Genomic DNA, 15,364 nt, shown 5'->3' on the forward strand with positions numbered 1-15,364 from the left:
AAAAGCAGCTGCTAGCACACCTCAGAGCAGGCTGGCTGGATGCATTTCATCTGCTGCAGCAGGGCGCAGGAGGTGCCCGAGTACTACACTGCAAAGGCAGAAACACAGAAGGAAATTACACGGAGCAGGAACTGTCAAAGCCACAGGTCCAGTGTGTGAAACTCAACAGAGGCATGTCTCTCTAAGTAACAGACTGAAGATGAACCATGGTTTTCCTTTCTTCCTCATTCTGTAATTAAGATTGGGGCTTATTATTGTTATTACCACAATAATTTGCAGCCTGTAATTCAAGGCTTCAGAGAGAACTTAAAAGACAATCAGTTTGCTGTGGTACAGAATATATTCTTCCATTATGAACAACAGTTTCTATAAACATTGACAATGGAAAAGGATGAAACAGCTCCTCTGCAAGGAATGTTTTACTAAAGCTCCCAGCAGGAGACCACAAATACATAAGTGTGGGTCCACTTTTTAAGAAAAGTGCCACCTTTCTTACAGCTTGACTCAGCATATAAATGAATAGTCTTATCTGCTGCCTTTAAAAACATTTCATTCCCATTTTTCAAATTAATATGTATATCACTGCAGTGCTCTGAAGATTTTACCTCTGGTTAATTCCTTATTCTGCATGAGAATGAGCTGGAATAATTTCTGTTTCGCAGGTGAACAATCCTATAATTACACACCAGATGAAGCATTAACATCCAGCCTCATTCACACCTTGGCAATCTCATTTTCTTGACTAGATCGGCATGGGAGATTGCAGATCCCAACCCTTTAAATCAAAAGCATGACATACAGACTGCCTGCTGCCTGGGTATGATCTAGATACAGATTTCAGGCAGAACTTGCAATGCTGGATGCATGTTAGCAACTGCCACTGCAGGCTGAAGTCTGGGAATAGCTCTACTCCAAGGCAGGTCAGCACAGCTGGAATTACAGATGTTTTGCTGCAGAACAATCTGTGCTTAAGGGCTAGCAGAAATCGTTACGATGGTTTGGAGGACTGAATGTATGGGGAGAACTAATACTGAAGGCAAAATCCTAATGGCCAGCTCTTTAATCTGCTTCATACTTCCTCACTCACTGTACATGGTAGGGCATGAATTTCCATGAAGTCTCGCTCTTCACTTTGTGCCTATTCACCCAGGAAGTGCAAATGCACTAATGAAGGACAGGACTCTGTGTCACCAACTATCCTCTAGCAATGGCAACATTTCTCACAGGATTTTGTTCTTATTTTTGTGGAGGTGCACCCTATTCCACAAGTGGGTTAACTGCTGTTTCTCAACAGTTAAAGGCAGGAGACAGGAATCCACATGCAAAGATTCTTTTAAAATACATGTTTTGTTATATTAATGATCCTGTGTTCAGTCCTAATCTTACAACAGCATACAGCACCAAAGTAGGTTCACTCACCAAAAGAACTTTTTGTATGGAAAAAGAATCATACTGGTTAGCCCAATAGGACTTCTACACACATCTCCATTTGATCACTTTGAAAATCTGGTTTTGCACAGGGTTCTACCATTAGCAAAACAAAAACCAGCCCTACATTTATAGCCATTTGTAGGTAAACCATATGTTTTCCGCTAGTCAAGTGCTGCAAAGATAATTACCAGGATGCACTAACTTCAGTAACAAAGTCTGGATTGCATAGGTACACTTTCTTAAACAGCTTCTAATATTATATCATTGTTCATGAAATAGAAAAGCAGCTTTAGAATACAGCAAGAGGTATAAAATTCAATCAACAGTTACCAGTGGTGTTACCTAAGCCCTTGAAACCAACCACCCTTAGAAACTTAAATGATGGCACTATTTCTTCAGCAAATAACCTAGTATGGGCCAGCTGGCATTACCTGACACAGCTCAGACAACAAGCAGATGGCCAAAAGGTCCACATGGTTCCTCACCCCAGTTCACCTTCAAAGCTGGCCACTGGGCCTGCTGTTTACTGTGCAGGTCAGAACTGACCCACTGATCTGCCCAAAGCACCCACCCCAGCTTGGCCACTTCCCAGTGCAGGAGTGCCTGCACAGCTTTGCTCTCTATTGTTTCAGAAAAAAACTTCAAGATGAGCACATCTGTGCTGGGTGATCCTCCAGAATATGAATGCAGTTAGGAAGTGTGCATTTCCCAATAACATTAAAATCAGCACTGTTTTAAGGAAGAATGACAGTGTTTCTGCTTGACATTTCTATTTCAGTTTATCCAACTCATTGCCTATGCTGTCATCTTAAGTACTGCATACAGATTCCAGCTTTAGCATTTTACCTGGACTTAAAATGCACCTTTTTTAGTGAAGCTGCATTCATGCTGGTAACCATAGCAACACTCTGCCAAATACACTGAAAAGCTGGTTTAATAACTGCCAGGGGAAGGAAGGAATTAATAAGGAATTAATAAGGAATTACATTTACAGTCTACCTGCTGTAATACACGCAGCTCAGCTCACATGAAAGTCTTTAAAAAGCTTACTTTTGATGACACAAACGCTGGTTTGCATTTCAGCAAAGAAAAGGACTTCTTCAGTTTGAAAATATTCAGTGTTTGAATATTTTTGTAGTAAATAACTGATAAAACCTGTATCAATCTTCTAGCTACGTTTCTACTTTACAGGTCTCATACCCCTGCACTGGAGATGTTTTCAACACAGGCCCCTCTGTAGCAAATTCTTTTGCTCAATTCATAGTTTTCCTCTTAGAAAGAGAAATAGCTATAAAAGGACTTAGTGTCTACAACCAATACTATATAAACATACTGTGTTTAATCACAAAAATTGCTTAGCACACAGAAGTCTGTCCTAGAGCACTTCATCAGAACCTGACCATGCTGGGTGTCTGCACATAAACCACTACCTGAATCTATAAAATAACATAAGCAGTTTTAATACTGCAGCTCCCCCCAGAAGCATGCCACTAATGCATGACTACATTTCAAATATTATAGATTACAGAGTTTCAATGAGTTAAGAAGTATTCATCAACACACAAAATATGAATTTCTAATTACAGAAGTTCCATTATTCACAAACAGTATACCCACCTGAGCCTCTAATGTTGAGCAGAAGAGGGCATGAGTATAGGACGAGAATGGTTTTGTATCATCTAGGCTCAGTTCTCTTACACAAGTGCTTTTTAGACATAGTCTTGCAATTTGGGATGCAAAATTTTATGTCTCTACAGACTGTAGTTTGCCAGTTTAGAAGATGAGGTGTCTCCTAGCTTCCTCTGCTTTTACTATTACATGTTTAAAAAATTATTCCCTAAAAAAACCAAAAAAGCAACAAAGCAACAAAAAACTCAACAAAATTCTATTTTTTCAGTAAAACAGATAACTGAAGAGATATAATTTGCTGTTACAAGATTTCCTTTGTTTTTGTCCTGGTTTATTTCCTTTAATCTGACATAGTAGTAACTCAGAGCGTGTCTGCTGTCTGATTGTGTACAAAGCAAACACTCGCACACAAACGTGAGTCCATCCAGAAATCAAAGCTTACAGCAGTAAGCAGGCAGGACTTCAGCCTGGTGAATTGCTGTGTTTTCAAAGACAAAGGCAGACACCTCCCCCCACAATCTGCACAGCTCCAGCCCAGCCACACCTTCTCAGCAGGTTGCCTTTTCTTGCTTAGCTTATCAAAGTTTTCCAAAAACATCTTTCTAATCAAGGACCTTTTTCAATCAACCTGCCAGGCTCTAGATCCAAAAACAGCTCAGTGCACAGCCTGGTAACAAAACTTGACTGCCATGGTAACCAGAGATGGTATTTCTTTGAAGGCACTGTACAAAAAGATGTATCAGGACAGATGCAGAAGCCTGCTATAAGCCAAAGAAGATATATTTGCTGTTCCTATATTAAGAGCACTACAAAACATTCCAGATGCTGCCCTTCATTTAAATTAACCGATTTTCTGCTGCACACACTTCCCTGCAACATTCATTGTAACGTTGTACCACAATGTTACAATGCTCCCTTGACCTACCACTTTCTTCTTTTCTTTAGGTTAACTGAGAACGCAAAGTACAGTAAATAAATCCTGTGCTCTGAGACATATACAGTCTCTAGCAAAGAAAACGGTTGTCTGAATTTCACTGTATAAATATCATTATTCCCCTCCTCTAAAATGGGAGTTTTGGGCATAACTTTTTGCTTTTTACCATTGTTTATTTTTAAATCAGCCCACATCATCTGTGCAATGCCATGGAAGTCTGCTCTTTGCCTCTTCTGGTGGGTTCTTCTGTTTATGAGATCTGACACTGGCTTAACTAAGAGAAAAGAGGGTGGCCTAGAGTATTTTTGGTAGTACTTTGCATTCTTTCATGCACAATAATCTCATGTACACTCCACTATTGCATGGTCGAGTTTTTGTCACATAGCTTGTAGGATTATTTCTCTTTGTAGATGGTTTATTTTATTGGATTTTATACATGAAAGAAAAAAGAGCTACATTAAGAGCTAGCAATATGGATATTTTTTCATGCTGTTCTGCTACACAACTTTCTTTCAGGGCCAAATCTGCACCCTTACACTTACTACAGCAAGTTTTGTGTGCTTCTAGGACAATATACTATTTTCTGCATTCTTTATGGTAAATGTCTCATTAGATGAGATCTCAGTGGAGGTAAATGTCCACAAATAGCTGAGATCACAAATTTTTCTTTTTTGATTTAACACAAAATTTTTCAAAGGTGAAAACTTACTGTGCTAAACTGATGTCTCAGACATATTCCTCTGATTTGCAGCATTCCAAATACACTATCAGTATCGTATGACAGATCAGAAAGACAGTAATTGAAGAAACTGCAGTTTAAAAAAAGAAGTGGCCTCAAAATGTTCCAAACTAAAACACTCTTAATTTTAAATGTTATTTATGTGAGGCTCTTCATATGTTTAGCAAATGTACTACATGCTGTAGGAAAATGCCAAAAGTAGTTTAAAAATAAACTATTTTTTCCTACAATACTATACGAAAACATCATCAATCATCATAAATATGGCCTTGTTTTCTTTAAAAAGGGCGCATCCCCATTTTACTTCAGTGCCTAGTACAATCTGCTATATATTAAACACTCCATAATACATTGAGTAAAGTTAAGTTTTGGGGGTTTTTCAGCCACAAAAAGCAATGATGGCATTTCAACATTACTTTTCAACCTGTATTGCAATAAGAATAAAGCAAAACTTCTTAATGCAATTAAAATTTCCCAAGATGCATCTGTCAAAAAACAGTTCTATTTTTTCAGTAGAACAAAGTTTGTCATCATCCTTAACTGGAACGAATCTATTCTGAACCAAATCAAAGTTCATTATAAGTTAGTTTGCCATTAAATTACATTTACATATGGTTCCATAGTGCAGTAATGGAAGTAGCACAGCACTAAAATACACACTGCCACAAGAAACATACACCAGTGAGGCATTGTTCTGTACAAGTTCCACAACTCCTCTTCTTGTATCCATTACTAGGCACTGTTAAAGTGATAAGATGCTGGAATTAAATTTGGTTTTTGGTTAAGGTACTTCTTATATTCTTAAATTTGCATGATCTTTAGGTATATTCATCCTTTTATTCTTCTCCAACAGATCAAGCTCGTTGACTGCTCTACATCTTTTACAGGACATTTTAGTCGCATGGTGTCCTTTGCTCTTCTGTTAAAAAGAAATCAGAGCTCATCTTAAAGGAAGCAAGTTTTTAGCAAGTCAAAACTTCCTCAAAAGAATGTTCATTTTGCAGGAGCTGTACTCCTGTGCTGATTTTTTTTTTTTTTAAATGTTCAACTACTAACCAGATTTTGCAACAAGGCTTGTCTGATCTCCTCAAAATGAGTTTTTTGGTATAAGTGACAGAAAGTATTACAACAAAAGGGTGATCCAAGTATCTTCAAGTCAATGGAGCGATCTCCAAATATCTCAGTGTACTGTGTTTTTGTGGCAAGGGTTTGGCTGTGTAAGGGCTACAGGAGTGGCTCCGGGGTGCAGACCATGGTGAGGCAGCTGTCCCCTATGCTGCAGCCTATGGAGGTCTGCAGTGGAACAGAGATCCACCCCCAGCCCATGGAAGACCCCTCACTGGAGCAGATGGATGCCCAAAGAAGGCTGTGGCCCCATAGGAAGCTCGTACTGGTGCAGGTTTGCTGCAGGAGTTGTGACCCTGCAGGAAACCCCCACTGGATCATTCTGTTCCTAAAGGACTGGATACTGTTGAAATGACCTATGCTGGAGCAGTAGCGTGTGAGGAAGAAGGAGCAGCAGAGACCACCTGTGATGAATTTCACAGTTCCCATTCCCTATCCTCCTGTGCTGCCAGGTCAGAGAAAATAGTGAATATTGGGAGTGAAGTTAAGTGCAAGAAAAAGGGGGGGGGGGGGGGGGGGGGGGCAAAATATCTTTTATGATGTAGTTTTTATTTCTCATTACCCTCCTCCGATTTGATTGCCAATAAATTAAAGTCACTTCCTCAAATTGAATCTCTTTTGCCTGTGACAGTAATTGCTGAGAGATTTCTCCCTGCCCTTCTCTTGACCCACAAGCCTTTTGTCATCATTTTCTTCCCCTGCACAACTGAGGAGGAGAGTAATAGAGTGACTTTAGTGGGTACCTGGCATCCAGCCCAGGTCTATCCACCATGTTCACAGAAACATTCTCTAAAAAATACACAAAAGGAAGGCCATAGCCTTTGTTCTAGGCATCCAATTTACATAGGAATCACAGAAACACGAGCCTAAATATCTAATAGAGTTGAAAGAAACTAAATTAAATGCTTATACTGCTGTAACATACACTAAGTAAATGATTCTCTACATCGTTTTCATGCTAGGTTTAAAAAACAAATGCATTCACATGAAGACAAACTAATGGCTGCTGCCTTTTACTTAGCCTTCATGGAAGTTTTCTCTGCACACATGGGCTAGCTAGGAGATTTGTTTTAAGGCTATGAAAAGACCATTTACCTGAAGACTGACACAAAGTCACACTGGTCCATAATAATTTTCAAGGACTATTATTAATTTGTTGGTTTGAAACAACTTCCCTGAACCAGAGCTATGATGATGATAACTATCTTTTTGCCCATCTCTTGAATAGGGCATCACTAAGATCAATGGAAAAATTAATTACATGCCCTTGGGTGAAGATAAGTATTAATGCTGTTATTGTAATGGAAGTTTACAAATTCAGTTGTTAATCCTAAAGTCTTAAAGTTAAGCACTGCATAGGTTTTCTGCCACACTTATGATTGCATCCTGTGAATTACATTTTTAATTACCCGCTCAGCCATAACTATAAATACACTGTCTTTCAGATAGCTTGTTAGGTAACAATGGGAAAATAAACAAACATAGCTCAAACGGTTTCTTAGCCAGAAGAGCTCTTCAACTTGCCCTGTTCTAATCAATTCACGAGTACTGTTCATAGATCATGCATGGATCAGATATCTACAAAAGGCAACATAATGAAGCCAAGATGTTGTTTACACCAATGCTAGAAACAAATGATAGCAAGAGTCACGAACCAGCAGAGAAGCTGGTTTACAGTTTCCTCTCCATACATTTTTCTAGTTACACAGTTCTTAAAGTGGTTTTTCTTGTGGAAAGTCTATCATCAATCAAATGAAAAACACTTCGACTTTCTCAAAAATGGAAACACAATAAAGGTTATTTATGAGTACAAGAGCATATCATAAACAATACATGTGGTGTCTAAAAGCTAAAATAGCAAACAAATATAATTAATAAAATCTTGTTTTGAATTAAAAAAAAATTAAAAAATCAGTCTACCTGGTCAATGAAAGGATGTTCCTTCCCACTTCCACTGAATTTATCTATTTACAACATCCACAGGTTCCAGTGCTTGAAACAAAAGATGAAGCCCCTTCAGAGAGCCTGGCTGTGTCTCAACCTCATATCTTTGTATCACAAGCAGTATTGTTATACTTTATATAGTCAGGAATTGACCAGCTGGTAGAATATTCTGAACACAGCTCATAGAAAAACTAAGAGCTTTAACAAACAAGACCCAGAAGCAAGCCATAGCAGCTAAGAATTTGGGTTTCAGTTGTTATTTTACTGTTTTATCCATTTCTCTCCCAAAAATTCAAAAGTCAATTTTTAGTGAGTATCCTAAGTGCAGCACTCAACAAACAAACCCCTGATGAAAATCAGTGAGATAAATTTTTCATGCTAGAAAAAAGAGAAAATGTCAAAAGAAAAGGAGAAATTACACATCATGGATAACAGCATAATCTTGAATATGATTTTAATGCATCAGAGTGTAATGTGACAAACTGCACTAATTATTTTAAATCTCATCATACTAAAAATATCTCTGTCCACATAAAATATTGAGGGCTATAATGAACATAGGAATTCAAAATTGGAAAGGAGAAAATTACTGCATTAGTAAATGTTCTATCAGTGAGAAAAATAATTATTTAAAAAAATAAAACTTAGCAGGCAGGCAAACCCACAGAATTCTCCAAACCATCACTATCCCTCTGTTTAGGTCCTCTAATAATGAGAAGAGCAGACAAAACAGAATATGCCATACTGTAAATTGGAAAAACTGTAGAACGCATCAGTAACAGACTGCGCATCCATAAGATCAGAAAAACAGAGACCAAACTGTAATATCATCTCATTTGGCTTTCTGGTCTGAGCATCCTTCTCCTGGAGAATGCCTGCTCCTTCACATACTTGTCCATTGCCCTCTGTACACAAAATGCAGCCCAGCTAACTAGATGAAGTCCCTCACGTAACCTTCAGAGAGGCACAGCTAAATTAGGCCATATATCAGAGCATATGAAGACAGCTTTAGCACAATGAACACTGGAAAATGTCTCTGTCATAACAAGAAGTAAGGAGGAAGAGCTCAAAATCTCTGTGCCCTAGTAGTGAACCACTTGTTTCACCTCTCTCTGAATACTGAACAGGTTTTGGAGCTCAAAGATTACAAAAATTTTGTGTGAAAAATTGGTAATTTTTATGTTTTGGGGTTTTTTTGTTTAAAATATTTATTTTTTCTAATAGTTTAAAAATCATTCGCCTCAGCAGTGACTGAACATAAGCACTATTGTCAGTAGATGTGGAAGAATATAAATGGAAAAAGTGTATAAAGAAAAAAAAGCCCACAGCATTAATATTAATAAGTTAAAATTAGACACAGTCTGACCTTGTGAATTACCCAGGAGATCTGATTAAGTGCAATCAGATTCCAAGCACTATAATGCTGGGAATAGTGCCTGACCTAAGAGCTTTTCTCATCATGAAATGTCAGCAATAATGACCTCAAGCAACTTCACTCTGAATTTGCTCTGCCTTTGATAAAATACCGTGATAGATCCACGACGTAATAGTAACTTACAAGCTTAGAGAGTCTTCATCATTAAGCATGACATTTTTCCTATACAAAGTGCCAAACTGGAAAGAGAGGCCAAAAGGTCACAATCCAAGGAAGAAGCCTTTCAAAACGCTTTCTTTCAGCAAAGGGTTGCTGCAGAGCCAATGCTGCTAATGTGATCCACAGGGGCTCTCTTCAACAAGCCTGATGGGACAGTTTTAAAATGACCAGTTAAATGCCTGTAGAGATCCAGCTTCCTAATTATTGACTGACCTACGTAGTTTTGACATCAGTTATGCCCCTGAGAACCTGACTTGACAGGTAGTTAAAAGTCCACAGTTAAATAAATTCTGAAATAGCCAAGACAAGCAGCCTGACTTCCTAAGAAGATTAGTTCTGTTCATCGGAATGTTTTGGGAACTGTGTAAAAACAGACACTGTTTTAAAAGAATAGAATCTTGCAACATTTTGTATGCCAAAGAGCTAATATATACACACATGTACTACAGTCTAAAAATATCCTAAAGCATATAAAAAAATGTATGCCATAACCACCTGTTGATCAGAATACATTCACATGCAAGGGCTGGGCCTCAAGAAAAATGGAAATTTCAGTTTTGTCAACCACTTACTGAAAAGCACCATGGCCAGTTGTAGATGCAATGTTCATGTTCTCCTCAGCTGATGCTGACAACTATTTTAAGGTTAGAAAGCTGACTACAGAAGCTGCTTTATAACAATGGGAAGAGTAATTCAATCTGTGAGATTCAACAAGTCTTTAAAAAAATTCACACAGATTTGGTTTTGCCATAATTGGTTTTCTGCTCTCACCATCACTCCTTCATTGAACCACCCTCCAGAAGGATGCAGTGTCACATCAGAAAGTAAAAGGCAGAAAAAGACACAAAGCTAAACATTGAGTCAAACAGGGAGGCAAAATGTGCCTTGTAAGACTGAGCACAATGAGGATTTATCCTAGCGCAGTACAGAGAAAGATTAGAACAGAAACAGAGAAGAAATGAAAGGAGGAGCACCTTGAAGGGTGTTTTATTGCTCTTCAAGAGTAAGCCCTAAGAATTTCAGAAACACAAATATTTTTGTAAAAAAGTAACATTTTATTATTTCTTACAATGATCAATAGATTCAGGGCTTAAAATAGTGGGTAAGTGGCATACTGTTTGTCCTTCATTGTGCTGGTATGTACTATGTTTTCCATTCTTCTGCTTATTCCAGTGAATGCAAAGGTTTCATGTTAAATCTAAATCCTCCATCAACCTCTAGAATTATTTTCCCTCAGTATCCAAATTTCACCTGTATGACATGACTCCAAATACAAAAAACATCATCAAGGAAAATATGACTCTTGAATAATTAACACCTTTCTGAATCACAGACTCACACAGTACCTGTGGATGTATCCACTGTGAAAAAAGAAGAAAATTCTCCTGGGACCAGTTCGTATGTGACAACACCAAACACTCCTGAATCTCTGTCTGTGGCAACAACATTGATGATTTCTGTTCCTGGCTGTGTGTGACTGCTGATACTTGTCACATAGATGTCTTGTTCAAAGATGGGTTGATTGTCATTAATATCTTCTATCTCAATGCGAACAAAAGCTTGGGCACTCAGACCACCCTGTTGGATAAATAAGAAAAAAAACAAACAAAAAGCAAGATCAATTTTTAAAACAGGATGGTACACAACTGGCTGCAGTCCATCATTAGGAAATGGAACATACTGCAAAAATATTGCAATGAAAATGTCCATTAAAAGCAACTTGTACCCCAAAACACAACACATAAGGCAAGCTACATGCGCAGCACAACACCAACGGCTGATTGAGTACATAAAGAAATTCAGCTTCTCTACAATGGTGAGGCCTGAACTTCAAGTCAGTTTTGTTAATGCTAATGAACACCACTCAGCAAAAACCTTGCTAGTCTAGCTTCACATGCTTCTGCTGACATCACCAACATCCCACTTATTCCTTCACAGATAAAAGCCAGGGGCTTTTTGCCCCAGAAAGACATGCCCCTCAGGTGACTGTAGTGCTCCAGTAAAGCAGGAATAACTTCTCTCATCTATTTTTCAGATGTAAAAGCATGACCATCATAAGGGTGAATAAATGAGACTTTTTTAACCAGGGATACAAACTTAAAGCAGTGCAGGACAGCCAAAAGCTGACCTGTCAGGCTGCTGTCTACAAGACCTATCCTCAATTTATTGACTGATGCCCTACAAACGCCCACTAAAATACCACATGGGACCACATTTAGCCTTGCTCTGGAGTGAAACTGGAGAAGAAAGGAGCCAACTGGAAGATGGATTATCAGACTATGCTACAGAAAAATACTGATTTGCTATGACAAAGCACTGAATTCTGTGACAATCTGCAAAAATGACAGTTCTGTGGGTGCTGACGTGCCCCAGTGAAACTAATGGCAATTTACTTCTCAGAGGACTCCTTCCATAAGTTTGGAGGGGCTCGTGTTTCCAAGATTATTTTACAGCCATAGGAAGTGCATTTTTAAAAGACAGTAGGTCCACTGTGGCAGAGATAGAAGTAAATTCTGAGGCACTGGCATGTTCAGAGGCACAAGGCAGCACAGGCATGTACAGTCTGCACGTGCTTTATGCAGTACTTTAAAACACAGATGGAGGAAGAATCCTGAGTTCTTCAAAGTCACACTGAGCGTGGTGTGCTTGTAGCAGTCACTTAGAGAAACTGCTGACAGAGATCAGATGTTCATGCATACGCATGACAAACTATGCTGAGCTAGTGCAAACTTCATTTTGCAGTCACAGTAGCCACGATACAAAGAAAACCAAACCAACTCAAAACCAACTGTGTTGCCTAATTCTGCAATCAAATTTTTACATCAATTATTTTTAAAGCTGACCTTCATTAAATTACCTAAAGATTTAAACTGACTATGACTCCTTTAGACTTTTACCCTGCTATATAACAAGCACACACAAAACTATTTTTGAGGGTTTGCTTAGTGTATCCATAGGCTCAGACTAATTTTTGGGAAAAAAATACTATCATCATTTGCTCTCACATTTTCATAGTGATTTTTGCTTTGTCCTGGTTTTGTTTTTTTCCACTGTGTTGTAATGTTGCCTCTATTGGGTGCAGTGACATTCCTATAAAGGCTCAAATAAGCAGAAAATTAAGATGATATTGTGCATCATATGTCTGTTTCACCCACAAACAAGGAGATCTATCCCACATCCTCCTGGTATGCTTCTGAGAGAAATAAGGCATGGCATGCTTCCACAGCTCATGCTGCTGCACAGGCAGCCAGCACTCTTGCCTGAAGACCAGGACTCTAAAAGATGGTCATCAGCCTACCAGTTATTGGGACAGCCATGAAACCCCATGCCAATATGGAGAAATGGAGATGGCAGTGAGCCCAATGTCAACACCCCCACTTGAGGGCAAGCCCCCTTCCCCAGTACCTTGATTTCCATGATAAGGAAATCCCTGCACAGGAGCTAAAAGGGAATGCAGGGGAAGGGGAGAGAATGTGCTCTGCTCACTGTCAGAAGATGTTGTGTGTGTCTGCAGCCTTCAGGTACTTTAAAACAGAAATAAATTATTTTTAAGGCAAGAGGACCAGGAAGGAAGTGAGATCAAGAATAAAAAGCATCTGAAAAAAAGATGGTTGGAACAGCATAAAACCAAACTCACAAGAGTTTGTGTTAAACTGTTTCTTTCAAGCTTCATCATTGCTAAACAGACCTGAAAAAAACCCCAAACCCCACTCTTTAGCCAATCTACATTTGTGCTACAAAGCTATGTAAAGACTGAAAAGTCCTTTGAAACTGATTAACCCTAAGTATATAGGGAAACCTATTCTCTAAGAAGACTGACCAGATTTCATGATGGAGACAGAACCTTCTTTTCCTGAAAAAGCCGTGTATACCCTTCACATGCCAACTATGATATTTACTCAGCTTATGATATTAACTGGTTATGGCACAATTCTTGCTCTGACAACTGAACAAAAGTGTAATTCCAATTGAGAAGGAACAAAAACTCCTATTTCTAATGATGAGGATATACTTCAACTACTCGGAAGCAAGTAAAACAAATCTTCTAAAATATGAAGGCTGACTCACATAAATTCTATTGCTGACAGAAAATTACATTTGTCAAAACATGTTAACAAGGAACAGAAAGCCACAGCTGTTCATTTTAAAATCCCTTATCTCAAATGTTTGAGTACTTTTAACTACTGTTGTACTCTCTGGTGTCACAAACAAAAAGTCACAATTACAGTGCCTTCTCTGCCAGAGTCCTGAGGGTTGTGTCCCTTGTGAAAGAAAAAGGGGACATAAACTACCATCAAGCCAAAATAACAATTAATGTTTTCATTACTTCAGAAGGATCAAATTTGTATGAATAGCTAAAGCTATTAGTAGACCTCTTATCAAGTAGACCTTTGTCAAGTCTTAACAAAAAAAAAAAATTACCCTGTCTTTGGCAGGAGAAACTCTTTGTCTTAAGTAGAAATTATGCCATTTTGAGCAGCTGTATCTCTTCATTTTGGTGCTGTAAAATGCTTAAAACATCATCAAGATTTTCATCACAGACTCCAAAGTTTTTGTCAGTGAACCATGCTGTCAAGTTTTTGTTCCAAACTCAACTATTAGATACAGAATCTCTGACATAAAGGCTTTTTTTTGGTAAACCTAAAGGATAGGTCATCTTGAAGTTTAACACTGTCAAAGTGGAGAGATGTCTCAAATTATTTCAATAGCCTGAAGTTCTTCAGAAGCTTTGCCTGTGAGTTTCAAGTGTTTATATCTAGGTTTCAACTGCTCCAGTGTAAAAGACAAAGAAAATTGGATAGAGTGGATTACCAAAAAGTAAGAGAAAGTGTCTCTCTATGCAGAAAGGCAGTAAGAAAGTCACTAACACACCTGCTGATAGTGTTCTGATGTAGTGCATTGATGATGAAGCAGCTGAAAAATTGAAGACCTACCATTTCTCCTTTCTCCACAAGAGACAAGGATACTTCTTTTCATCTTTGCTTAATCAGTGAGAATGCTCCCACAAGATCTCATAGGATGTTTATTTAAAACCAGTTTAACAGAAACTGTTTTCCACCTGCCTGTCCATGGGCTCTTGTGTGCAATTTAAGTTCACTCCTTACATTTTCTACACAATGCATGAAAGGCATGACTGACAAGCTCTAAAGCCACGTAATGGAGTAGCCAGAAACAGGTGGGGAAAACTGATACTTTTGCTGTAAGATAAACTGCACACCACCTGGAAAATACTTTATTTTCCTCCTCATTTCTAATTAACTGTGTTATTTTCTTTCCTTTTCATCTCCCTACCCTCCTTTGTCACAAGTGACCCTTCATTCTTCCTCTCTCTTTTCTGTTCACATTTCTCCCCTGATCACAGCCTCTGAGACTCATACCTATCATCTTTAATCCCTCAAAATCAGCAGCAGAATGTCAGGAAATAAAATAACTATTCTACTACAATTCTGCTCTAAAGGTTGAGAGTTGGTCAACACAAGTTCAGATGCACTGAAAATTTTGAAAAGTTGATATCGAATTTAGGTGCTTTAGTATTTAGGTGTCAGTTGGGAAAACTTCTACAGAGTTCCAGTAAAAAGATCAAGCTTTGTCTGTCACAAACAAGGCAATAAAAAGCTGAGCCTTTTTCCCCATTATTGAACTTCTGAAAATACAAGTTCCCTAAATGAAGATAAATGACAGAGCAATTTAAAAATTAAATACCCTATAGTTTCAGTGCATTGGCTATTTTCCTTTAACTTGAGGTAAGATTTATCAATAGAGCAGTAATTTAACTTAAATTAAGGCATCTAGCATTTTTCATGCAAACATATTTTCTTTTGGATTTTCAAAATAAATTTCTGTACCAGCATGAATAGAAATTTTCAGAATTTCACTGCTATTCTCAAGTTCTCACATACATTTTATTAATGACTAATCTTGATATTCCAGACACGTGTATGTGTCCTTTATATTTTTACAGCTACAA

General features: G+C 38.1%; 1 protein-coding gene across 1 annotated transcript in view; it reads right to left on the minus strand.

The window, feature by feature from the left end:
• The window catches only part of DCHS2 (dachsous cadherin-related 2), a 107,022-nt gene that overhangs the window by 43,829 nt on the left and 47,829 nt on the right, over nt 1-15,364 (minus strand). Inside the window, exon 3 of the mRNA XM_058838843.1 lies at nt 10,743-10,974. Coding sequence (XP_058694826.1) covers nt 10,743-10,974 — 232 coding nt within the window. The remainder of the gene's footprint in view (nt 1-10,742; nt 10,975-15,364) is intronic.

Source organism: Poecile atricapillus, chromosome 4 (assembly GCF_030490865.1).
Source record: "Poecile atricapillus isolate bPoeAtr1 chromosome 4, bPoeAtr1.hap1, whole genome shotgun sequence".
Classification (NCBI taxonomy): domain Eukaryota; kingdom Metazoa; phylum Chordata; class Aves; order Passeriformes; family Paridae; genus Poecile; species Poecile atricapillus.